Source organism: Gavialis gangeticus, unplaced genomic scaffold (genome assembly GCF_001723915.1).
Source record: "Gavialis gangeticus isolate Ggan-Ray unplaced genomic scaffold, GavGan_comp1, whole genome shotgun sequence".
NCBI classification, from domain to species: Eukaryota; Metazoa; Chordata; order Crocodylia; family Gavialidae; genus Gavialis; species Gavialis gangeticus.
Window position 1 is genome coordinate 15,250,372 of NW_017729011.1, and position 26,089 is coordinate 15,276,460.

The window sequence follows — 26,089 nt, forward strand, 5'->3', positions numbered from 1 at the left end:
CTTGAAATTAAACATGGCTGTAGCAATTTAAATATAATACCCATATGCTTAGTTCACCCAAAATTGATGCATGTTACATGTTTTTGAAACTGCTGTAAGTTTTAGCACAGGTACTCCATAAACACCCTTTTGAGCAGCACTTTGCAACTACTTATGTAGTACAAACTATGCATGATATTAGTCCAAAGGCTTGTGATTTACCACATAGTTCATAGGGCTGCGCCAGAATCAGCGGCATTTCAAGTCATGGTGATCCTACAGGTCAGCACTGTTCAGTATATGTGTATACGCCAGATACTCTCCCACCCCCCACGTAGTAATTGGCTCCTGTTTATGACTGGAACCAGGTGTTCTTGTCAAGTCCTGGAACCAGGTGTTTGGGTGATGTTTGCCAAGCATTTAAGGCTGGTGAAGAAACAAGAATAATTGTATATGAGAAAGAAAGGCGCAGCTCAGATGTGGAAGCAAAGAGGAAGTCGAGATGTATTCAGTGTTGTGGCTCACCCTGACTTGGAAAAAGAGTTGGCGGTGATGGGGACTGCCCTTAATTGGCACTACTGTATGTTTTATTCAGATGGGCTAGTGTAGTGGTTCATATGCATTGAATCAAAATGAGCTGCTCTTGCTACAGTAACCAAGGACAAACAGGAGTTGAGGGAATGTGACTTCCCTAAGCCAGCAAGAGAAGAGATGCTCTTCTCAGCCTCTCTCTTGCTAGCGGGACAGTGGCAGCTGCTCCATCATCAGCCTTACCTTTATGTCCACAGCTCTTTGCCTGAAAACAAGATGACAGCATGTTCAGAGACTGCTGGTAGCAAACCACTGCTAAGTTCCTCCAAACGTGTGGCAGTGCTTAGAGACTTGGAACTCATTCAGAGCTGGAGGCATTTTCATTTTCTCTGAACACTAGGCCCACTCCCTGCTTCAAGCTCTGTAATTTCTAGGGCTTTTCTAAGAAGCCCAGGAGAAAGTCACTTGGCAAATTTCTTCTAAGAAGTTATTTCCCACCCCCTTCACAAGTGTAGGCAAAATCCTTCCCACCCAAGGCAGAGAACAGGTCTAAGCATCCAAGTTTTGACAAATTTTATAAGCGACTGAAAACCAGGACTTGCTATGGGAAATATCAGCAGCTAGGCAAGTGTTTAGTGTTCAGGGTAACAAGCAACTCTAATGATTGTAAAGGAGCCACCATTGGGATGGGGTGCAGGAGCAATCCAGCAACGCACAGCCTGGTGGCCTGCAGCTTAGGGTGGGGAGTGGAGAATCCCAGCACCAACTGACATGGGAGGGAGGAGTTAAAGACAGAATTCACTTCCTAGGCTGCAATTTAGCCAGGGCACCAGGGCTGACAAGAAACTTGTCCTGGTCTGTGCAGTGGAGATCAAATTGGTATTTATCTCTGTTCCAAATGGGAACTGACAGTTTCAGGATGATCAATATTTACTAAAAGCTGCTCACTGAAGAGAAAAATAGCATGTCACCCTTTTAGCAGGGCATGCAACAGTAGTCTGTGTGTGTGCGTGCATATGTACCCACGAGCACATGCACACTCCCTCTCAGTCTGTGGTAAAGACTTAGAGATGTTAACATTGATAACTTATCTTTCTGACAATGCTCTTTTTCAACTGGGTTTATTCTGTGAGGGACTAATGCAAACAGAACTGAATATAAATAGCATGTTGTCAAAAGTATAATATGGGTTAAAAAGCTGCTCCTCCCTCCCTTTCCCCCTCCTTGGTTTTCAGTTAGTGTAGTTGGATGATACCTACAACTGGAGCAGGTTAAAAAGTGAGAGCGCTAAGTGTGTGCTTGCATGCACACATGTACATGAGATGGAGAGTACTATCTTTGTTTTGGTTTTGTTTTCAAAGTGAATGGGGCCCTAAAATAAAATTGGGTAAGGTGTGGCAGAGAAGTATTGTCCCTGTAGAGATAATGCCAAAGGAAGCTGAGGGATGGATCCAGTGTTGTGGGCTGACATGGCTGTCTTTCCTTTGCAGATCTCTTTCTTGGGTGGGCTGGCTCTCAATGAAGGAGTGAATTGGTTAATAAAGAACATTATCCAGGAACCACGGCCCTGTGAAGGTACAGTACAGCCTAATGGCATGGGGGAAAAGACTGGGTGTGTAGGGGATGAGTTAATCTTGAAATCTGGAGACAACACTGGGGTGAAGGGTGAGTGTTGCCCTGGGTCTTGGATAGTGTTTGCACATTCGGGGTCTAGGGGCATGTGAATAGTAGCTCTGGCAGTGCCAAATGAATGAGGAAATGCTTATAAATTCATACACACAGCCCAGCAGAGCGGCCTTGCTGGATCGTTGCAGAGTTCCAGCTGCTGCTGCATATGGAATAGTCATTGATTGTGCTGTTTGTTCTTCTCTTCCCAGAAGCCCATTCAACAGTGACCACAAAATATGGGATGCCATCCAGCCACTCCCAGTTCATGTGGTTTTTCTCTGTCTACTCGTTCCTGTTCCTTTATTTAAGGTGAAGCACCTGATAATGCTTTGGCCTCTGGGACGTTTCGAATGGGTGGCTTCTTAGCTGCATGCCTTTTTCCTTCTCTTCGTCGGTTGATTCCTATAGGTAGAGCTGAATTCCAGGACCTGTGCAACCTGTTGTGGGGTGGGATTCCTTCTGGAATGTGGAGTCGACTGCCTTCCAAAGTGCATATAGGACTGTGGCCCCTGTTGCTTTTTTTAGCTAAGAATATGAATTGAGGGGGATAGGAGGAGTGATGTAGCTTGAGGACAGTCCTGCCAGTATCATGAATCCTTCGGAATATGATGTTCTTGGCTCGATCTCTCAAGATTTGTGCCAAAGATCAAAGCTGCCTGAATCCATGCAGGAAAATCATGGGTGCAGGGGGAGGAGAAGAGAAAAGGGAGTGGAGCTTTCCTTGGGCATTTGGTGTCCTTGGCATTTGTGAGTTGGTTTCTGCAGCCTCAGCAGTACTTCTTGCTCTTTTTGCATGTCTTGTGGTGTAGCTCTACTGCTTGGAACTAGACTTGAATGTTTTTGGAGGGGGCAGGGGATCTGCATACCAGAAATGGCTGCATATTGTGTTTTTGTGATGTGACAGAGCAGGAGAGACTAGGGATCCCCCTAGTTCTATGGAAAACTGTAATGGACTCTCAGGGTCCCAGTGATGCCAGGGCATGCTCGCTTCCTGTATAGTGATATGTTAAAACCAGCTGACTGGAATTGGGCTTTCTCGCTTGTATCTACTCGGTAACAGGTAAATAGATATCTGTGGCAGCTGTGGCTTCCCCAGAGTCACTGGAATTTGGTGGGGTAAGATTTGGGGGCCGTTCCTCTTCCTAGCACCATCTTTTTTTTCCATCCTGCTAATGACTCTTCCCTCTTTCCTTTCCCAGAATGCACCAAACAAACAATGCCAGGTTTCTGGATTTATTGTGGCGACATGTCCTGTCCATCTTGCTGGTGACAGTGGCCTTTCTAGTCTCTTACAGTAGGTACGGAGCAGCTGTTTTTCTTACTCTTTTTGTACTAACCTTTTGCTTTGAGTCTTTAACACTTTAACTTTCTGTAGTTGGTATTTTTTTTAAATTCCTGATGACCATAGCAAAACTGCCAGAGCTTTAGGGGAGTCACCATGTTCCATGGCCTTTTGTACTTCACACTTTGTCTATCCCATCCCCTTTTCTGCATCAATGAGTAAAAGCATTGAGGCAAACCATAGGCCAATTGCTACTGTAGCATCTGAAGCGTTTGCTATTGAGTTAAGTGATCTGTGTCTTATTTTAGAGACAGTTTAGATGGATTTAGAACTGTTTGGCTTCTGTCATGTTTTCATTTGGACACCATAATTGTAATATGAAAACTAAACTCTAATAAAGGGACCTTCAGTTCAGCAGAGAAAGGGTTAGTAAGTTCCAGTAGCTGGAAGCTGAATTCGGGTAAAACTCAGATGTGAAACCAGATACCAGTTTTTACAGATGAGTAGGAACAGTAGGAGGAGTGCCTTTGCTAATCTGAATGGTCACTATGGGACACATCAGAGAAGAACCTGCTTTTAGGGTATTTCCCATATTTAGGAGTACTCTGAATACAATGTTCAGTACATCAGAGGATCTATACTTGCTGACAAAAAATCTGCCTGTTTCAATTGGGTGTTGGCTGTATTTTAATAGGTGTCTCTGAGCTGTTTCACATCTTGGAGGGAATCCCTTTCTGAACTTCACTGGTGTCTGTAAGACCCATTTTCTCCTGTCCAATGTCATTACCTTGTTTTTTCTAGTGACTTCCCTTTTTCTTTCTGCTGAAGGGTTCATCTGCTCTACCACACCTGGAGCCAGGTTGTATACGGAGGTGTTGCAGGCAGCATCATGGCTGTAGTCTGGTTTGTCTTCACACAGGAGATTTTAACTCCCCTGTTTCCAAGGATAGCTGCATGGTAAACCTTTGGATGCTGCTTTGATCATGTTGTAATCCTATAAGACTACCCTTCCCTTGTCTAGGGGCTGCACATCTGGGTTTCCTCTAAATGGGTCACAGCAGTGTTTAACTCCTTTGAAATGTAAAAATAAATCTTATTCAGCTGGCGCATGGCTAGAGAATCCGTACTGTACAACTGAAGCAAAACCAGTCCTGGGTTACTTCAGTCTGTAAAAGCAGATGGTTGTCACGATGTTTGGTAGAGAGAAGCCCTGAGGTTGGTGGGCAAACCCAAACCCTAGACCAATAGCAACTTGTGGAAGGACTGGGAACAGAGACTCCTTAACTCTAGTTCCAACTCTACCTTTTGACATCCTGTGTGATCATTGGCTTATTTATGCCTCCATTTTCCCATCTATAAAATGGGGTAAATATTTTCCTATCTCATAGGAGAGGAGAAGAAACATCACAGACCTCCCTTCTTCTATAAAGCACTTCTACATCCTTGGAAGAAATGTGTATTGGAAGGGAGCACAGTGTTGCAAGATGGCAGCCTCGGGAACTGCCAGCTCCACCTCTTGCCACCCATTTCCCCAGATCTTCTGTAATGGGAAGGCTGGTTCAATTGAATTGCGTCTCAGCCCACACCAAATGTAATCCTCAGGATTTGGGTGGGGTTTTTTTTGTTTTTTGTTTTTTGTTTTTTTTTACTAGTTCCTGTGAGGAAAAACCACTACTTCCTGCTAACATTAGTATGTTGCTTTGTGTGCCTATATGTGTTTGTAGTGCCAGAAATACTAGTGATATTGGCTTTTCAAGGTGGATCCTAATCAGGAAGATTTTTCTAAATCTCTCCCTCTCCTCCTCTTTCCTCCCAACCTTTGTTAATTTTAGGCCAATTTCAGAGTTCCTTTTAATCAGAGATACTAGTCTCATTCCCAACATCCTGTGGTTTGAATACACTGTCACCAGAGCAGAGGCAAGGTAAGCAGAATAATGGAGGCTCTGCATATGGGGAAAAAGTACATCTGAGAGATTACATTCACTGACAATTGATTTGCATGTCAACTTGTACTTTAATTTTAAATACAAAGTAACTGATGTGGGTAGCTGTCTATGGCTAGAATAGTACAGAGGGTGAAGATTTACTGGGGTGGATTAAAATGCTAGTTAAAACGGTAAAAACTGATAAATGCTAATTCCAAGTGCAAAGCTGTTGGGGTCTGCCTAGTCAGAGGGAGATCTTTGAAACAATGTACGCAGTGTAGCCAGAGGAGCTTTGTGTGGGAAAGTGACTCTGTTTTGGGGTGCACGAGTGAATTTGCTGTACAAAATGCCAGTGTTATGTCTGCCTGCAAAAGTGCATGACAAGCCACAAGTGCAGCATTGCCTACATAGTGGACATGTAGGCTCCATGGCTATTTCCTGCCAGGGCCTGTAAAGAGCAGGTATGACCATCCATGCCACCACAAAGTGGCTGTGTGACCTGTCTCTTTCCATTGGAAGCTGTGCAGAGTGCATTTGACCTATCCTAATACTCTTATGGGGCTGGCTACAACATAGAGCGGAGTGGTTGGGAGTGAATCTACCTTATTCTGCTACTCTTGTGTTCTCGTTGCAGAAACAGACAGCGCAAGCTGGGTACAAAACTTCAGTGACTCAAGGCATGGGAACTAGAATGCATGATTTAATGGAGAAGGACAAGACTAGAGACCTGTACAGACCTGGGAGCAGCAAGGAGCTTTTTAACAGACGGACCAAAGGAACAGGCAGGGACCACACCCAGAGCTTGGAGGCTTTTGCTCTGGCTTTTTGCAGCTAGCTGGATGCTCCCTGATGCATGTGGGACCGTGCAGGAGCAGAACTTCATTTATACCACAAATGCGCATTGCCAGTTGGAATGTACTATCATGTCTAAGTTGGGGGAGGGGGGAACAGTACCTGGTATCTCATTTGGGGGAGGGGAAGAAAATAGTGACTTTCTTTTCCCAGCATGAAATATACACACTATTTATTTATTATTATTTTTTTTTCAGAAATGGAACTGTTATTTTGGGGATGGGTGAGGTGTTGATTGTGTGTGTTGGGAGAAGACAAAACTAATCTTAGTTGATCATGCTTAATTTAGGTTTTCTAATTTTTTGGGAGGGACAGAGAGGGAAGGTTTGTTTCCTTTCTGCAACAGTTTGGGAGATCTGAAATCAATTCCAGCTGCACTTTGTAAGGATCTAAAGAAGGAACTAAAGACTTGCTTTTAACACTAGTGACATTTCTGTGTGCAAGCCTACATGGATGTCATTAAGGGGGTGTGTGTGTGTGTGTGTGTGTGTGTGTGTAAACACAGAGGAAAAACTAAAATATACTAATTTTTTTTTCCATTGCTGTTCCTGTTGTGTAATTAGTAAGACTGGTCATTTGGGTCCGTACATTTAAGTGCCAGCCACATATATTATATTAATTCTTCCTTTATACTTTTGGTATAACCTGTACAACCTCTGCTGCTGAACTTAAATCAAACTTACTGATCATTTAAAATTTAAATAGCAGTGGCATTAACTGGTAGTTAAGATACCACTTGTGGTATGTGAGTAAGGATTAGGCCCAAGTCATTGTAAAAGTTTATGTATGAATAAGATGACTTCTAATGGTTAGTTTATGCCCTGTAAGCCTGATGGGAAGACCCATTTACTAGTGAAATATTGAAAAAAAAAAAAACCCCAAAAAAACCAAACCCCCAAAATTGACGCTACTAAGTACTTATGACTGGCTTGGGTACTGGGGAAATTGCTGTTGAAGAGCCCAGTAAGATTGATGTGCAGGGTGTTGCTGTTCTTCCGTGCTGGAAGCAGCAAACCTTTCTCACATGGGTTTGGTTTTGATTCTGCAATAACAGCTTAGAATACAGAGCTCCTGCCAACTGTATTTTGCCCAAGCTTGTAAAAGCACTTATTGGAATGACTATCCTCTTCTGGAGTTCTAGACACAGTAAGTTCTGCTGCAAGCTGTCTGGGTACCGTTCCCTTTGCATGCAGTGTTCAGCACACTCACACTGCAGGCACGTGCATCCCCTGCAGTGTGCTGGTAAATATTTTTGAGGGGAATCACCCCATCCTTGACTCAGCAGTGCTCCCTGAATGTACTTCATAGCTGTGCAAAGGCCATTCTATTCCACTTGGCCTATAATCAAGCAATTCCTATGAAGTCCCATAATTTTTTTTTTTTTTTAAATTAGGCTATGCAAGGTTATGGTTGGCTTGAAGCCTTCCTAAGGTTTAACCCAGCTGTTCATCTGCATTAAACAAAAGGCTGTTGGCATCCATATGATAGTCATGTTTGGTAGCTGTGTGCATAAGTCTTTCTGCATGCTTGCTAGGCTTCCATTAAAAAGCAACTCTTGCTTCATATAAAAGTCTGGTATGTTTGATGCACTTTTTGCTCATATCTGATCATCTTTGTATTTCTCGACCACCTTAATTTAAACACAGCATTTCTAAGATTTCATCTGTACCTGTTGCTATGATCCTGTGTGCCCCTGGTGAAAGTTGACTGCTGTAGAAACTGTCCTGCCTAAATCAGAGGGTTAACCCCAGGAAGAGGTGAGCCTTTTAAACCTGATGCAGAAATTAAGAATGACAACCATTTTTAAAAACTTTTAAAAAGTAAACATTTAAATATATTTAAAGACTGTAGCAGCTCATTAAGATTGCTCTAATCCTTAATTAAAAAATTTGCTCTTGGGATAAACATCTCAAACCAATTTCATAGTCATTGCAGTGGTCTAGTGCAAACTCCCACTAGAAAAGCTCTGTCACTTGCTTGGAAAAACCATTAGTTTTATACTTAGGATCTTGGCATGAGCTGTATATAAGGTCTGATTCAATGCATGTGGAAGTCAGCAGGAGTCTTCCCACTTCTTTCAATGGGATTAGGCTCATAACTATTCCATCTAAAAAGCCAAGTGAGTAGATAAAGTGCAGGAAAAGAATGCGCTGGTAGTTCAATAAGCCAGGTAATAGGACAGCATAGCTACTTGAGTGGGGCACCATGCTGGGAAATTAAGAACAGTTGGCTGTGTCTTGGCTCCATGCTCCTCAGGGAACTGTTTATAAGTAAAATTTTCAGTTCCCCTCCATTTCCCTCTGCTAAATCAAGTAAGTCTAAAAGGGGCAGTTTAGTCCTTCCCAAGGATGAAGCAGTAAAAAAGTAAATAGAGGTAACTAATTCTCCCCTGATCTCTCCAGTCCAGGTCTCGAATGTGACAGTCTCTGTGGAACTGTTAAACAAGTAGTACATCTCAACCTGTTTAACGGAATCCCTTGGAGTAGATGGAGGCCCTTCTTCACTCTAGCATAGCTGCTGTCATATCTACCCAGTCCTTCAGAATGTTTACTATAGTTCGAGGAGGCAGAATTTCCATCATGTCATCATGGCTATATGTTGTACGGTGTTGGAGAAGAGAAAGTAATGGCTAAAATCAGACATCCAGTCTTGAAGGGAGAAGGCTACCTACAGTGCCCTGAATGATAGAAACCATTTCCTCTAGAACCACCCATAACTTTCCAATGAGATGATCTCTGCCTTCTCTCCCTCATTCAGAGACTAGTGTAGAGATACTAAAGCAGTAAAAGAAAATATGGTATGTATGGTCCATTCTTCTTGTCCCAGGATGAACATCTTTCTATAAAGACACAGTTGTCATTTAACTTACTCCTTCAGCAATTTCAGCAAAGACTTAAGGCTTCTGGGAAGCATGTTGACTTTTATTTATGATTAAATTGACTGGAAGAACATTTCCATCTCTACAAGACACTGATTACAATATCAAAAATAACATTTAATACAATTAACTATCAGAGCATGCAAACAGTCCTGACTGCTATCAACTGCACAGACAGTCCCAGAGTTAATTGTACATTATAAATCTACAGATCTCTATTCAGTAAATCAATAGTTTTATTCAGAACTTTTAAACAGATTTTTCAAGGCTAGCTCCTAAATACTCTGACCACAAGCTTCTTTTGGTTAAAGGAGCAGAGTATAAAGAGTAAATGACTCTGCACTCATTAACCAATCCTTGTGGGGAGAGAAGGGCAGAGTCAAGAAGTGATGAGTTGGAGGAACATCACAGCTTGACACTGACACCAACAAAATGCCATAATACTTTTTAAAATGATAAAAATTCCTGTAAACAGTTTTAAAAAATAAAAAACCAGTTCCTTTCTTCATCCTAACTTCTACAACTAACAGAGAATGCACAGGATAGATAAGTATCATGCTTTCCTCAGTCCATGATCACTGATGTGTAAAGACCTCAGTACCACAGCTGAAGAACACCCCTGAAGCTAATGCAATACTTAGATTTACATCTCGGATCAGAATCCGATTAATTCATATTTATGTTTGTGGCAAAATGCACTTCCAGCTCATCCTTTTCAGTAGGCATTTGTCTTTTAAGAGAGTTGCCTTTTCAGAAGGCAAAAATAGTTACTGAAAATAGCCTTATTATAATAACATACTAGTGCGAAGTAATGTAGCACAGTACATCCTCTGTTATCCCAACTCCTTTGGAAAGCACCTACCAAACAGCTGTTCAGATAACACATCATTTGGATTCATGAAACCGCAGCATCTTGTGAGGAATTATATATGCTAACACAGGATGCATAATGTAAAACAATACCAAGCTTATCCATATACATACTAAGTACAGGAAAGCTTGAGAAGTATGTTATACAATACCAACAGTAACAAGTTGATGTATTAAATGTAGGAGTAGAGATACAGTATTTAATTAAGTAAATCCTGAAAGGGGAATAGTTTGTATAACAAATACCAACAGTTACAAGTTCAAAACCAGAGTTGCTACTTGGATAACTGATGATGTACTGTCAGTGGTGAAAGGTCCTTTGACGCATCCTAAGGAGGGGTTACCTTATTTACCACCAGAATCTATATCGACTTGATGCAGATGGAGGGGTGTGGGAATTTTATTTTGGCTCTTACTAAAGGAATCTCTTCCACAGTGAAAGCTTCCATAAAAAGCAGCTTTTATCTCAGCAAGTCTGTACCTATTCCACTTCATTCCAGAAAGGTGCAGTCTCTTTATGTAAATATTCATTACATAATAAATGTTCTTATCAATGCATTAAGATTTTGGTCATCCTCTTCTAGCTTTTGATCTGTTCCACTGGGGAGTGGTGGTGGGGAAATCAGTTACTAGACCAAGTGTTTTTGTACTCACTGCTTTGCATTACATGCTCCCACTGCTTTCTGACCATCTTATTCCATTTAGTGCTTGTGGTGTGCATGTGTGTGTCTTTTAATTTTAATGAAGCCAATATGGGATGTCATGAGTGGATGTTTGTACAATCATTAGCTGTACAGGTGAGTTCCAGTAAAACTTTCCCTCAGGGATGAAGTAGTATTTTTAAAAAAAAAAAATCATTTCTGAAGTAAGAGGAGGTTTCTATCTGAGACATGGGATAGGCTGACTTGACGCTCATAAGCGTTGTACAACAGTAGCAGAGCAGACAGGTGCAACACAAGATTCTTCCCCCACATCCACAAAGAAAATATGATTATGATCTTTGCTTAAGGGACCAGGAAGTAAAGAAGCAGCAGTAATCCTAGTCCTGTGTACAAGTATCATATGACAAGACTGAGCTCACCATATTCTCATGCTGTTACTGTTGCCTGATGGTAATTCAGTACCCTCACCTTGAGACTACTGCTTTCTCCCTATTGAAAGAATAATGCCTAAACTCTTCATTGTGATGGAAAAAGTCTCCAAGTACTGCTATTTGAAAGGATATAAAAATTTAGGTCACATCTGTAGGAGGCATTGGTAGAGCGCCACTTGAATTGCACCTTCAGGTATGTACAAATCCCTTGCTTTCTCAAGGTTCAGTTGATCTAGTAACGCAGGAGCCCCAGGTTCCACAGAAGAGGTGTTGTAGTGTTCCTATGGAAAGTGAACTGCTCTAGGTAATATCTAGATCTTAAATTTGAGTTTTGTGGTTTCTTCCCTTCCTCCCCCCGCACCTTTAGAGCCCCAGCTTTGGGGCAGATGATATAGGGACTGAGAAGCAGCATAACTTGTAGCCCTCAGCTTTGGGCTGTGCAAGCTGGACCCTAGAGGCTTTTTCTAAGTGGGCCGGTGTGATTAAAAATGTACTGTACACCATAAAACCTGGGTTGCCTCCTAAGCATGAGGTGTAGCACCACCTTTGGCTACAATAAATGCCAGAGGTGCAAACTGTGCTTACCCTTTGTTATTTACAGCTAGATGGTCAACTTTCTTCCATATTTTTACTTTGTCAAACAGGTGGGTGGAGACTTTGTGCCTCAGAGGCCATACTATCCCTCTAATTAAAGTGCATAAAGCTAAGGCCAGTGGATCTTGGATTAATAAATTCATGAAGGTGCATCAGTTCAGTAGAAGTGGTACAAAGAGGCTCAAATTTAAGTCTTGGACTTGGTGATTGAGGCTCTTTAGCTGTCAGTCACTTTATGCTTAAAAAGCATAAAGGAAATGGGGCTGATTAGTGATAAATGTTTTACAGTTAATACAGGAAAGGACAGATCCAGAGGTTGGGAAGGTAGGGACAAGAGCATATGTAGGGTGTGGGGAAAAAAAACATAAGCAGGGACCCTGGATACTTAGCACAACACATACTAGGAGGACTGGACTTACACTGCATTACAACACTTATCCCTGTACCCCAAAATTTAACAACACTAATGACCCCACCCAGGGAGTCACAAAATAGTTGGGCTTAAGCCCCAAAAGGGATGCTCACAGCCCCATCCAAAGCTTAAGCCAGCAAAAAGATTGAGGTGGAGTCAGATTAGTTTGAGGAGGATTATTCCTGCTTTCTCAGAAGAGCCACCACACTCCTTACTGAATGGGTCAGTCGAAGGATGTGCCGTGTTCTTTCCACAGTGAATTCTGTACAAAATTAACAATGTTCCTGTCCCCTTCAAAGAAAGGAAGGTATGCTTTGCATACAACGGGAGTGGCTTTTTCAGTGCTAGTTGGATTAAGGCAATGCTTCCTTTCACCCTACAGTCAAGTAGCTGGACATTGCTATTCCATAGCTTCTGGTGGCTGGTGCCTTCCCAAGTCCCTGGTGGAACATAAAACTGCTTGCCCTGTGTTTGAGGAGCTGGGAGCTTCATAGATTCATAGATGTTAGGGGCAGACTGCTAGGGTTAGATGACCCTTCTAGGGCAGCTCCTAGAGTTTTGGAGGTTTGAAGCAATGCCTCTATTACAGTTTTGATTTGGGGGTGGACTGAAGCAGAAGCCTCATATCAAGCAGAGCTGTCTCCAGGTAATGTGCCAGGTGGGCTGCATTGGTTTCAGCACAGCTGTTGAATGCTGAAATTGCAAAGTTGATATGCTCTTCCATAGGGTTGTAACAGACTCCATAGCCATCTGGGACCACTGGACCAAAGCACATTACGCAATCTGTCTTTGCTGGGACCTAGAGTTGGAGGCAATGTGGTTAAAGATCTCTACACCCATGCAAAAAAGATGACAGGCAGGAAATCGCAAGGAAGGGGTAAAACCAGACTATTCCCAACCAAGGTTCCATGTAAATGCTTCAGGGGAAAGATGTTGCTGTCACCCCTGCCTGTTCAACTTTTAGTACTCACTGTTGTTCATACCATTTGGTAACAATATCTTATGTCTGCTTGCAAAGAAATGTAGTTACCCACTGCTACTTGGGAGCAGTTTTTAAGGGCAATAGTGAAGAAATGGAGGAACAAAAACTATAAGGAATACAACACCCCCATGATACTTGGCTATGTCTTACCTGGCTGGTTGAGAGGTTGAAGTGCATAGCAACAGCATAGGCTGTATCCATGAACAGTTCAGGCATGCTGACTAGATCCTCAATGGCTTGGAGCTTCAGACCTAGCAGGTGGCGGTCTATTGCATTCCCTGTTAGTGCCTGAAAGGAAGAAAGTCTGAAGAGGCCTTGGGAGCGAGAAAACCAAGACTGGCACCATCTTTGGTCTAAAACCAAATTTAAAAAAAGTTTTAAACTTAAAAGAGAGAAATTGCATCCAGCTCTGAAGAGCAATGCTTGGTCTGGTTCAGAAAAGGAGCAGGAACAGATGCAAATAGGATCAAACCCTGTAACTTCCCAACTTGGGCTCCCTGTAGTTTCTCCCTCAAGCGGCTCTGGCATCTGCAGTCTATGGTGACAGGGAAAACTGAACTTCCTCAGACATCTGATTTTACCTTTCCCTTAGTCACTAAGAATACAGAGGAGGGCAGCTGGGAAGGAGCACAGTCCCAAGGCATAAGCCAGTCAGAATTCCTGCTAGATCAGTATTAACAAGCAGACTCATATCTGGTGCTGTGTGTGCTGTTGGGTACTCTTTTTTTTTTTCCACCAGCACCTACATTACCTCTGCAACATCCCAGTGCTAAAGATGTAGAGTAGGCTTACCATGTCAGTGTATTGCCTGTGGGCTTGCATAGCTCTCCTCAGCAGATCCACCTTCTCCTCGTTCTGAGGAAAGTGCACAGAATGGAAATGAGGTTTTTCTTCTCACAGCAGGTGATGAGATTTTCAGCAGCTTGCCTGCAGAATGGAGGATGGCGCTTCTACACCCAGGGGCATCAGTTTTAAACTACCGTTAATTTCAATAATTTTGTTTGGCTGAAGTGTTTCTCTTCCTTTCCAATTTAAAAATCTCTGCTCGTAAGTGATTACATAGAGACCACTGGTATGGCCCTTACTCCTACATCTGTTGGAAGCAGGGAAGTTGGGGGAAGAATTCTTAATCCAAAAGGGGAGGCTCATCTCCTTTGCCAGGTGATCACTACTGAGGCTTTGTTGCCAACAACAAACAGCTGAACCTGCTAGCTCGGAGCGCTCTCCCCCCAGAACAGATTTTAATCACCTGCTGTGTACATTTTGATTCTTTGTTTCCCCAAGAGAACTTATTATCCACATCTTTTCCATTGGGGCGCTCAAGTCCTAGACATTTTGTAATCAAGTCTCCTCTCTTAACTATAGACTAACTTGGTGAAACCAGTAGCACCAGTAGTCAAATTCCACTAACTTGGTGGAACCAGTAGCACAGTAGTCCCAATTTTCTGTTAATTCCCAGAATATGATGCTGTGTGCTTCAGAGGTCATTTCTTGTGCAATTCCCCTCCAGAAAAGAACTTGGATAATTGTGTTACAGGTGTTAACAACTGGGTTATTTACTATTAAAATTTAAATACATTATAACAAATCCACCCCATCACTGTATGTATGCCTGTATATGATCTAGAGCAGAGGTGGGCAAGATGGCGGATCCAGACGGCAGCCAGACTCCATTTCCTAGCAGCCCCTGCCTGCATCACTGCAGATGGTTTCCATGGAGACCCCAGTAGCAGCAGGGCCCTGACAGTGTGGTGCTAGGGTGTCCATGGAGACCAGCCCCAGCAGTGCTGGCAGGGTGGGTGGCTGGGCAGGGAGCTACTCTGGGGCTGAGGCTGGGATCTTGTAGCAGTGACAGCATGGTCCACAGCCAGAGCAGAACTGCAATCTGCCTGTGTTTGAGTAGCGGATCACAGCTCTGCCCCAGCTCCAGACCATCACTGCCAAAAGGTCCCGGCCCTGGTCCAGCTCCTTGCCCTGCTGCATGCCCTCCCAGCACTGCTGGGGCTAGTCTCCATGGAAACCCTGGCCCCACTGCTTCTGGGGTCTCCATGAAAACTGGCTGCAGCATTGTGAGCAGGGGCCGCTGGGAAATGGAGTCTGCCACAGGCCTGATCTGGCTGGCGGGCCAGATTCTGACCACCTCTAATCTAGAGATCAGATGCATCAGAGTTCATGGGTCAGAACTTAAACACGAAGAAATGTCTTTTTGCTAAATACATGGGAAAACTTTCAGCCCTGGTGATCTAGAATAGCAGTGCTCAAGCTCCAGCCCATGGGTCAAATTGGTCCCATGGGGCTGTTACGTGGCCCATGGAGTTACCACAAGTCCAGAAATTTGGCAGCAGGGGAGCAATGGCAGGGTTATTAGCTGGCTCGGTGCACAGGGTTGTTCTGCATGTGGGGTTGTACCCATGGACTGATCCAGCTCGCAGACCTGCACTATTCATCTGGCTTAGCAGGCTGGAAGATTGAACATCACTAATACAGAATCTGGAATCTGACTGGCCCCATTTCTATGTGGGATTAGAAACACCCATGTGCAGAGCTACTCAAGATTTTCACAGAGGTAAAGAAAAACTGAGTGAGGCCAGAGACATAATCATTTCAGCTCAGGTGCAGTTCTTGAAAGACCAGTTGATGTGAAATGCCACCTTTCCATGTTAGGTGAGCTGATAGTGCTCCTCTTTTTTCTGAGATGAAATTATTCTACTTCACCGTCTAACCTCTCACCTGCTTGTTAGGTTTGTCCATTGTCTCCACAAACTTCAGAGAGCTCACGGAAGCAGATCGGATGGTGTCTGTCCGGCCCAGATGGAACATCCTCAGTGAAGCACTCTCGTACGTAGCACAGGGCTGCCCATACATTCTGAAAGGGGAGAGAAGCTGTCACAGGGCTGAGCTGTGACTTATCTTTGCAGTCAATTCTCCATCCAAAATGTGCAGGCAGATCTGCATTTCTTATTGGCATCCTTGCCTCTTGGGAGTGCAAATTCCAAATAGAAAGGATGAGAAAGGTGAGAAGAATTCAGAATTACAAGGACGTAGCTCCATCCCCATTAAACCCATTACATTTCCCTGCTGGTGTTTCATACTTAACTCGTATATGGGCAATTCTTGCCCGCCCCTTTTTGGCAATGAAGCGCACTCTGCTGCATCTAGTTCCAGAGGGAAAAGGGAGCAGCTGGGAAACCTCCACACAGGCCTAGATCCACTAGCCACACTGACCTCAGTACCTGCTATATCAGGGGTGGGCAATTATTTTGGGTGGAGGGCTGCTTACTGAGTTTTGCAAGCCATTGAGGGCTGCATGGCAGGCAGCCAGGAGCAGATACACATTAATTTTCTAAATTTTTTAGGGGTCCTGCAGGCCAGATAGAATGGCCTGGTGGGCCGTGGGCCGCATTTTGCCCACCCCTGTGTTATATAGAGGCACAGGGGGAAATAGGGGCTACTGTAGTGGGTAGGCATCTTGCAGCCCATGATAACTGAGGGCCTTTCTCCAAATCTATTTGGTGTCTAGTCTGCTTCATAAAACTGCTGACTTATGGTACAGTGAGGCTCTCTAAACTGGAAGTAGGAAGCTTACCTGCTTGCGTTCTACTGCTTACCTATAATAAGCCAGCTGCAGTGCCATCTGGATAAAAGCATCTGGACTTAACTTCTCGGACTTGGGGAAATTCTTCCCAAAGTAGTGAAAGACTGTCACCTTGATGTCCAAATCTTGCACCATTCTGCAGAGAGATGAGAGATTCCTTAGGGTCCTACTTGCAGTTGTCATGCAGGATCACAGAACCCAGGCTTTCGTGAGTCCCAGAGACTGCAATCCACACACACCTGTGTAAGGGGAGTAGGCTCTGTCATACCTGAACTTTGTATAGTGAACTCAACCTCAGTAACTAGACACTGCCCATGGAGAGCATTGTATAAACAAAGGATCTTTGTTACTGTTAGAGATATGGTCCAGCCTAGATTGGCCCATGGCTTTACTAGATCAAGCAGATTGAGTCTGTGACCAGGAATCCACTCTGAAAGTAGATTTGGATGGGTAAGCCATAAGCAACTTTTGATCTTTGGCAAGGAGGAGTCTCATGAACATACTTTTCAGCCATGCTCAACGTAGCTTATGCCCAATTTGACACTCGGAAAGCTTCCTGAAAGGTGATGCCATCCTTACATTTTCCTTCTACTTTGCTCTCCAAGCAGACACATGGGTTATTCCCTTCTTCACTGGAGATCCCCCCCACCAGACGCTTCCTGCTTTACTCACATATTGAGGTTCTGCTTTGCTTTCTCTATGTCATTCTTGATTTCTGGAGTGATATTAAACCTCAGTTTCTTAGGCATTTGCAGAGGAATCATGGGCGATCTCACCAGCTGTGGTTTCTTCCTGAACAGAGAAATGGGTTTGAAGCCATTTTAGTCAGACTTCTGATGGAGACATGCCTATTGCAGTGATTGTGCTATGAACACCTGGAGAGGCTATCCCCCGTTCCCCACCTATAACACTGTCATGTGCTGCAAAAGCTGGTGTCATAAATTTTGGTTTCTCCAAATGTGCCTCTGCAGAGAAACAAATACAGGCACTAGAGGCACAACAGGTCTTGTCTAGATTATAGCTCTAATGTCATTTATAACCTTTAAAGAAATATGTTCTCTGTTCAAAATTATCTGTTCTGTGATGAGGGTTAATCCTTGGTCATTTCTACAAGTGCTGAGGCAGCAAACTCGGGCTATCCTTAAAGTTCCTCCAAAGAAGCTCCCAGGGGGCTGAGCTGGTGAAAGGAGAGCATTACTACAGACAGATGGCATGAAATCTATCTCCAGCTTAGGGACAAAAAAGCCAGCCTCACGTGTACTCCACAACGTGATCCAGAAGCGTAACAATGGGTGGGCCCTCTGAGGGAGCATGCTCGTACACCAAGCCACAGGAACCATCTTCAGCAATGATAAACTGCAAAGAATATGAGAGAGAGAGAAAACAGTAAAGAAATGTCTCATATATGTAACAAGGGGCAGCTTTAAAGATGTCTTGACACCCCTCTGGTGCGTGCTGGAGAAGGCTACATTTCCATCACTGCATAGAAATGCTGGAACATGCCATGGTATTTCCTGGACTCCACAAGACAGAGCAGAGGAGCAAAACTGTAGGTGGGCTACGAGGATTTGGCTTCATCGTGCTGGTTTTGTTGAATGACTGGCAAAAGATACAACTGAGAGACCAGCACCGTGGCAACAAGAAGTGGGCTGATAGTATGATTTTTTGGAGGTTCGCTTTATCCCCTCTGTCCTGAGAAGACTTACTTCAGTTACTTGCAAAGGGGGGACAGTGGGGCATTGTTCCATACACCAGGTTGACCAGGGAAATGCCAGGTAATCTAATTATGATGGCAGTGATGGGACAGTCCTTTTACATGACTGATTCTGTCCGCCTCCAGACCAGGACACAGCCTTCAGGTGGAGGAAACTGGGTCTTGAATGGCAGCTACTACTTGAAGGCATTTCAGCTGCATTTCAGAGCTGAAAGGAGAGTGGATCATAGAGACGTTGCAGGGTGCCAGCCAATGCCTGAAAGAAGCAGGGGAGTTTCTGGCAGAGACAACGAGGGCGAGTGACTGGCCCGTAGGAAATACAAGGAACAGACCTCATTAGGTTTGGGCAGCATCCAAATGGACACTATTCATCACAGGCAAGCAACGTATGAGCAGCACAAAGAATAGCTACAATCAGGACTGCACTGACCAAGTGTGGGCAGGAACGCGAGAACAATAAGAAGTCATGGGGGCTGACAAAGGAGTGAGGACTTGTTTGTGGGAGACCTCCAAACACTGCAGAGCAGCTCCACAGAACCTAACGAGTTTCATGCAATCAACATCAATTCCCTGTATCATTTCCCCACACCTCTTTGATCTGGGAAGATCTATTAAATAGTTCTGAAACCTACTGAAACTTCCAGTTCAGAGTCTGTCTCCCTCAGACCTGCCAGCTCTAATTTCTCAGTGCCACCAGCTCCCACCTGAAGGGTTTTGTCGAACCATCGATTCCCGCTGTTCCAGCGGCTGCCTCCACCGTGCAGCATCTGAGCAGCCACACGGCTCTTGTAGATGTCCTCAGAGGCCCGGGGCATGGGTGCATCCAGGCAGACAATGAAAATGCTCTTCTCGATTGAACGCACAGATTCCTTGTTGGTCTTGTCTGGGAAGGGAAGCGAGTGGAAAATCATGGAAGGGGGTTAGAAAAACTGCATTGACTTTGAGGAAGTCAAGATTTAGGGGAGCAGACTGATAGCACTTGGTGATACCTTTATCCTGAAGTGCGTGTTGGCCACAGCATGGTAGTGTCCAGTTGTTAAAGGCATTGACTGTCTGGCTATTTCAGATTGGAGGCTGTTACCCTCAGAGGGATTCTGCCCCCCTCATTTGCATCAAGCCCCTGATTTTTTGGTTTCAGCTTGGCTGCTTTTTCACCCGTTTGGGGAGTGAGATGTTCCAGGATTTCAGCTCTGTTCTGCACCAAACCTCAAAGATGTATGTATGCTCAAAACAGTAACAAACATTTTTGGCAGCAGGTCTAACTTGGCCATAATCCAACTAGATAAATAAATCTCTCTTGTGCTCCTTAGATGGTTAGAAAGCCCACTGATTTGGGCAGTGTGCGCTTACAAAAGGCTTGCAAGGAAAGGGAGACCCAAAGAACACAGCACTGCATGGAGGGTGGATGTTTCCACCAGTCTTGCTGTTTTGTTGGCAGTGTGCCTGGGGGAGGTGGAACAGACCTTTGATGAGGTTGTTGTAGGCCTTGGCCCAGCTGTTTCGGTGGTTGGTGGTGAGGATCCCGATGGGCTCTTTGTTTGTTTGGAGGGAGGTGTTCCAGATCTTCTCCAGCTGGATGAAGATCTGATCAGCGACGAGGGGGCTCCCATCACTACTATAAACAGCCAGCTCAAAGAACTGAGGATGGGAAGGAGGAAGAATGAGGAGAGACAATGAAAGAGGACTTAATCAGCCTGGATGACAGTAGACATTCCTGGATGGCAAGAGCAAAACCTGATAGCTCAACTAAGGGGCTGATGTCCAGAGCGGGCTGAGGGAGGGTAGCACAGCGAGGTGCTAGTCTGGGTGTTTGGAAGCCCAAGGTTCAAGTCCTAGCACAGCCGTGTTGCAAAGATAAATGCATTGAAGACCAGGTGCTCAGAAATTGTGGTAACAAGGCCCAGGTTAGTAAAATAGAGAATGACTTCTGACACCTTCTACGTTCTACTATTTCTGAGACCTGATCATGGCTGTTGGATCCATGCCAAAGGAGACATTTAAACTGAAGTGAATCATTTGAGCAACTGTGGAATCCCAAACTGCCAAGCACCCGCTATACCTGGAAGTTGTGAACCACGGTGATGTGTGGGGACCACTTTTTCCCTTTGGCATAGTTCACAATGGAGTCATGCTTCGGTCCTGGGATTCGACAGGAAGAGAAGATCTGATAGTACTGGTTCATGCAGAGGGGCTTCCCACCCAGGTACTCCACAGGCAGGGTCTCTCTGGACAGTGAGAGAGAAGAAAGGGAGCGACGTGAGAGGGAAAGAAAACAGCGATGATTGCACACGCAGACACACGGCTCTCCACCATCTCCATTCCAGTAAGGCACTAAGATCTGGATGAAGACACTGCATACTGGCTGGGGGAAGCCCAGACCTTCAATCTTTCTCTAAACAAAGCCTGTGTCAAAGCCTCACCTCAGAAGCTCCAAGACCAAAGATGATCCTCTCCAGAGAACATCCTTTCAGACTGGTAATTAGGTATAAAGTGAGGCAAGTCTACAAGGCCATTAGGCCCTGCACGCATACAAGCCTCACATAGAAGGCAATATGATTGTTTTTATGGCACCTGCAGGTGTGGAAACCTGCACACAACATGATTCCATGAGACCCGAGAAGTAGAAATGGAGCAGGCTCACTTCACCATTCAGCTGAGTGAAAAGCAGGAGTAAAACAGCATAAAAAGCAAAAAGCATAAAACACATCTGCTCTTCCAGTCCTTTTGGGGTCAGTGACCCCAGCTGTTGCCAGTAGCACTGATTCGCAGCTGCTTTTACAATACGTGGATTTCTGTCCTTGAGTTTGCTTTAAGAGAGCAGTTTTTGAACTGAACGTGCTCTCACAAATGCCCAACAGAAGGTTGGAAAGGAAGGAGCAGTCGGCATGTCAGAAATGCATTTCACTCACTTGTCAATCATGGTCTTGAAATCCAGGACACCCTCAATCAGCTTGGCAGCAAACCTGGAAAAGGCAAGTGTGATGATTAGATGATCACACAGGACATTTGGGATTCCTGGGGCAAAGGAGCAAGTTATTTTGCAACACCCTGAGCCCTGGCTGGTGGAGCTATCACCCTGCGCTATGGTGGGAGGTAGTTGGGTAGCTCTGGTGTCTGTCCCAATGCAGCTGCTCTTTCCACAAAGAGGGTGGTTTGGATAAGCTGTATGATAGTAACTCAAATGGCAACATGTTAAACATGTTCTGGTTTTGTTGCATTCATAAAGCTTATTATTAGCTACAACGGTGCTAGGGGACTCCCTGTGCTTGGGGTGGTACAGGCATGCAAGACAATCCCTGGCCAAGAGCCTGTAATGGAATAGCCCAGGAAAGGAGCTAGAGAAAGGACACAACTTGTCTGGGGCTCGCACCAAAGTTTCCCATTAAGAACCTGGGTAGCTGAACCTGATATTAATGGAAGTGTTAGGCACATCTAAGCAAGAGACCATCTTGGGTGTGCTGTGCCACTGGATGTTTGAAAGCCCAGAAGAAATATTTGCAAGAACAAGCTAACGGAGAGGATTTATTTTAAACCGTCAAAATCTGTGTTCCTGGGGGCATTCACAACAGAAACTGCAAGGGCCAGAGAAAGCAAAACTGGCAAGTCAGTCAGCCTGGCTTTGCTTTCAAAATAGAGACATGCAGAGTATGCACAGCATGACAAACTTCATTTTTTTTTTTTTTAAAGCCTTCCATATTTCCTAACCTTAGCATTCAAAATTCATGAGTGAGACTTTCTTTTCCACCTAGATCATTACATTAAATTAAAGAAGTAGTGTTTTATTTGCTTTCTGGCACAAATAAAATTCAACCTTTAATATTATGCTTGGCCGTATGAGTTTCTCTCTGCAACCAGGAACACTAGAAACCTTTTAAGAGTCTCATGTAACCTCCTGACTGCAAGCAACGGAGGCATTTATTAAAACAGTGTATTGTGTAAGCCAGCAACAAGCTGCTCAGTTTTAGTTTTAATAACTTTAGGAGTTAATAATATAAGCAAGGATTTGATTTATTTTAAATAGGATTGTGAACCCCACCCTGCCTCTTTAAGACTCCCTCCCCACCCTCTGCTTCTCAATGCTACTGTCAGATGAGGCCCAGCGAGCATAAGGCTGTGCACAAAGAAGGAGGATTCTTTCACTCTGGTTTCATCCTCGCTCCTCTGGTTGGCTGGTATTTTTAATTCAGGCAGAAAGCCGGAGCAAGTGACGCTGGGTAACTGTGGAAAAGGTTGTCCTGTACAAAGGTCAAAGCTGCTGTTTTGTATGCACAGTTCAGGATGTGATGGGCCTGGCCTTCCACAAAGCTCAGATGTGCAAGCACAGCTAAAGAAGAGGGGGAGAAGGGAAATAAAATCAGGGGCAGGCTCAGATGAGAGCGAGAGAATCAGTTCCGTGGGCAGGATGGTCTTGAAGGACAGAATCTGCACTGGTGATAAGCAGAAGGGAGATAAGCCAGCAGCGTTTAACTGCAGGTAGGGCCTGGGGAGCAGCGCTGGTGACAGACCGTGCTGCCGCATGCTAGATCTGCACAAGTAGCGACAGAATCGTGGGAAGTCCTCTGCAAACACAGATGTACAGCACACACAGCACTGCCAGTCAGCCAAGGTGTGCAGCAGTCTGGCTCCTCCGCTGGCCAGCAGAATCAAAAGACAAACAGGTTCCTGACTATTGTAGGTGTGTGCCATAGCTCTTATCACCATTCTGAGCACCTCCTCACCTTTAATGTGTCTATCCTCTCCACCCCCTATTGTTCCTTTTTTGTATACAGGAAACCAAAGTGCAGTGACGTTCAGTGATTTGCCTAAGGTCATAAAGAAAGTCTGTGGCAGAGCAGGGGAACTGACCCTAGATCTTGAGCCCCAGGTTAGTATCTGAACCACTGGACCATCTTTTCTAGTTTCCCCCTTGGGAGGCCAAGGGAGGGGGGGGAAAATCCTGCTGCAACTCTACTAGCTGTGAACCACCCCATAGCCAGCAGCCATCCAGCCTGGGAAAAACAGCTCAGTGTTTCCCTCTCCCAACCAATCCCCAAAACAACATGTGAAACTTTGGGGAAGAAAGCCGACAGCCAGGAAGGCCATTACCTGAGCTGGCCTTGCCGATCCAGGAACTCCTGTTTAGGTAAGACCACACCAGGGCTGGAGTGAACCACGACCGGCAGGCGGTATTCGAGGTAAGCGTTTTTCAGCCACCATTCGGAGAGCTGGGACCGACAGGAAGGATGTGAGAATGGGGCCCCACATTTGGTTGGCTTGCACCTCATAAAATATCTGGAAGATCATCCTACAACTCACACTACCCCACATTGCTTTGCAAGTGGAGAAGACGGGGGATTGCAGTGAATTTTCTGGTACTTTGTTGTTTGTAGGCTGGGCAGAGCAGGGGGCTTGTGAAACCCGGCCTCCAGGACTGGTGCTTTGTGGATGGGGGTGGAAGGAAGGGTTTCCCCCAACACTGCGGGATAGCTGTGCCATTTGAATGGAGCAGACCATACTGCAGCAGCCAGTAGTCAGGCCGCCTTGTTCTGCTGCATGGGGTTTGGGCAGCTGAGGTGAGTCTGAGGGCACACAGCTGAAGGAGGAGCGAGTAGCAACCAGTGGTGTGCTAGGTCTCAGCACACAATATAGCTGACCAGAGCAGTGATGGCCTGAAAGTCATGAGGACTCTGCTTAGATTTGCCTCAGTCCTCTGAGCTCAGGGCTCCCTCACATACCCAGTTCTCAGTTTTCCTGGCTCTCCTCTGCAGGCCCTGCTGCAGTCTTTCCCCGATGCCACCTGATTTCCGGAATTCATCCACGAGCCCTTTTGTGTGGTTCAATTCCTCCTCGCTGACAATGGGCTGCAGAGCCAGCAGGTAGCGATCCAGGGTTTGCTGAAGAGCTGGCACCGGCAGACGTGGCAACCCCTCCTGGTGGGCTAAGTATCTACCTGGGAGCTTGCCCAAAGCCACTGGCTTCACTAAGCCACATGGCTTGGCCTGGAAATCACAGAACACATGTCTTGACAAGCTTCATCTTGGTGCATGAGGGAGAAGCAGCTCACATTCATGGCACCCTCCCCATCCCCCGTAACACATGGAAATCTAAATTAAAAAAAGATGAGACTGATTAACACACAAACTAGCCGTCTATCCAGTTTCCCAGATTGGGATGATCATGCAATATCCAGAAGCAAAGCAAAAGAACTCGACCTCCTCCAGGGACATCTGTTCTCAGTCAGTTAAAGGAAATGCTGCTGGATTAATAATACATCAATCTTCCTAGCATCTTCCAGCCGTGGGTCTCCCAGCACTCAACATTAATGGGACTCAGCCTCAAAACCCTCCCACCTCTCTCCCCCCTCACCCAGTGGAAGGCAGGCAAGAAAAAGAAACCTGGTGGGACTAGATCACCCCCTTCTGAAATGCAGGAGCCAGCCATGCTGCCCTAGTAGTTTAGGACAGGAAGTGAAAATGAATCCTGCAGCAAATTAAGCTGCACACAGGAATTTGGGGAGGCAGAAAAGAGCTAGAAAATTTAGAATTGGAACATTAACTCCTTCCCAGCCAGCAGGGATGCAAAAACTAGAGTAATCGTGGAAAGCTTTGTTGGAGCTGGTTCTGGGGAGGAGGTGCACTGCTCTGCTTTAGGACAGGCATGAACAGCCCAGTTGGAAGCTGCAATGTAGGTGCTTGGCTGCAAGTGGGAGAAGTCCATAAAGGGAGGTGATGCACTGATTCATTAGGGACAGAATAGGGCAAAATTGAGAAAAGCCTTAACAGCAGGTGTGGGAACAATTTAATCAGGTAGAGAAACAGATTGTAAAGAGACCAGAGAGAGCAGCAGAGCAATGTCAGCCTCTGGTCTGGACAGGCACTTTCTAACCCTTCTCTGGAAACTAGAGGCATCATTTTTGGCAGGAATTGAGGGGCACAGCGAACATTTACAGTGTGCTTACATGCCCTCTGCTCCCCATTCCTTTCCCACTTGTTGGGCTCAGCAGGCAAAGATTCCTGCTAAGAACTTCAGACTATGGAAGAGGGAAACTGCCAGCTGGAAGGTGCCTGTGGGACTCAGACAGTTGAAGGAGGGTTTTTTCCAAAGGTCATGTGCAGAAAAACAAGGTGGGATCCTGCAAGGGTGTGCAATCTTACAGGATCCAGTAGTTTGAAGGGGGAAATCAGGATTTTGTGGGAAGGTTAAAAAAAAAAAAAAAAAAAGACAGAAAGGTAGGAAAAATAATCACTGAAGCTTGATAAAAAAGATGGGCATTGAAAAGGCAAGAAGGGATCAATTTTGAGGGTACCTACCTTCCTTGGCAGCTGATTCCTATCCATCGCTGGAAGAAGGAAAACCCTGTAAGCCTCTCTGTCTCTGCCTCAGGCTTCCTCTCTAATCTTACCCTGTTCTAGCACACACATGGAGTTGTATACTTTAGCAACCTTTGCTCTCTGACTGCTCTATTCTGTCAAGAAAACACAAGACCATACATTGTAGTTGCAGAGGTGCCAAGCCACCCCCCAGCCAGTATTAGTATTGTCTGGCATGTCTCCAACCCCTCCGTGGCTGCCAGAACTCCCAGGTCCTTTACTCCATCACCTGCAATCAGAGAGTTTTGCTCTTCACTGCAGGGTTGGTGCTAGACTGATGCTCCCAGAGGCAGAAGAGATTTGTCTATGCACAAGAAAGCACACACCATGGGTAGTGGGCAGCAGCACAAGCCTCTTCATAAAAA

At 45.1% G+C, this 26,089-nt stretch overlaps 2 protein-coding genes and 1 long non-coding RNA gene across 6 annotated transcripts in view; 1 reads left to right on the forward strand and 2 right to left on the reverse strand.

Annotated features, from left to right (window-relative positions):
• Positions 1-7,125, forward strand: part of DOLPP1 (dolichyldiphosphatase 1) — a 31,040-nt gene extending 23,915 nt beyond the window's left edge. For both annotated transcript variants that reach the window (XM_019510635.1, XM_019510636.1), the window contains exons 3-8: positions 2,001-2,085; positions 2,388-2,487; positions 3,378-3,476; positions 4,289-4,417; positions 5,293-5,382; positions 6,020-7,125. In XM_019510635.1, coding sequence (XP_019366180.1) covers positions 2,001-2,085; positions 2,388-2,487; positions 3,378-3,476; positions 4,289-4,417; positions 5,293-5,382; positions 6,020-6,056 — 540 coding nt within the window. In that variant the 3' untranslated portion in view covers positions 6,057-7,125. The remainder of the gene's footprint in view (positions 1-2,000; positions 2,086-2,387; positions 2,488-3,377; positions 3,477-4,288; positions 4,418-5,292; positions 5,383-6,019) is intronic.
• Positions 7,126-7,624: 499 nt separating this feature from the next.
• CRAT (carnitine O-acetyltransferase) overlaps positions 7,625-26,089 on the reverse strand; it is a 22,130-nt gene continuing 3,665 nt past the window's right edge. The window contains exons 2-15 of one of the 3 annotated variants that reach the window (XM_019510618.1): positions 25,665-25,693; positions 24,090-24,353; positions 23,461-23,579; positions 21,285-21,338; positions 20,435-20,600; positions 19,839-20,013; positions 19,080-19,258; positions 17,917-18,017; positions 17,334-17,453; positions 16,675-16,797; positions 15,797-15,932; positions 13,859-13,921; positions 13,217-13,354; positions 7,625-12,883 (exon numbers count right to left, since the gene is read on the reverse strand). In XM_019510618.1, coding sequence (XP_019366163.1) covers positions 12,668-12,883; positions 13,217-13,354; positions 13,859-13,921; positions 15,797-15,932; positions 16,675-16,797; positions 17,334-17,453; positions 17,917-18,017; positions 19,080-19,258; positions 19,839-20,013; positions 20,435-20,600; positions 21,285-21,338; positions 23,461-23,579; positions 24,090-24,353; positions 25,665-25,693 — 1,883 coding nt within the window. In that variant the 3' untranslated portion in view covers positions 7,625-12,667. Of the gene's footprint in view, positions 12,884-13,216; positions 13,355-13,858; positions 13,922-15,796; positions 15,933-16,674; positions 16,798-17,333; positions 17,454-17,916; positions 18,018-19,079; positions 19,259-19,838; positions 20,014-20,434; positions 20,601-21,284; positions 21,339-23,460; positions 23,580-24,089; positions 24,354-25,664; positions 25,820-26,089 lie in introns of all 3 variants that reach the window. The other 2 variants (XM_019510619.1, XM_019510620.1) reach the window with 2 other exon arrangements.
• Positions 13,958-14,759, reverse strand: LOC109292944. Its single transcript, XR_002096209.1, has 2 exons — positions 14,474-14,759; positions 13,958-14,436 (listed from the first exon to the last, which is right to left on the reverse strand). It is a non-coding gene; the product is annotated as an uncharacterized LOC109292944 (long non-coding RNA).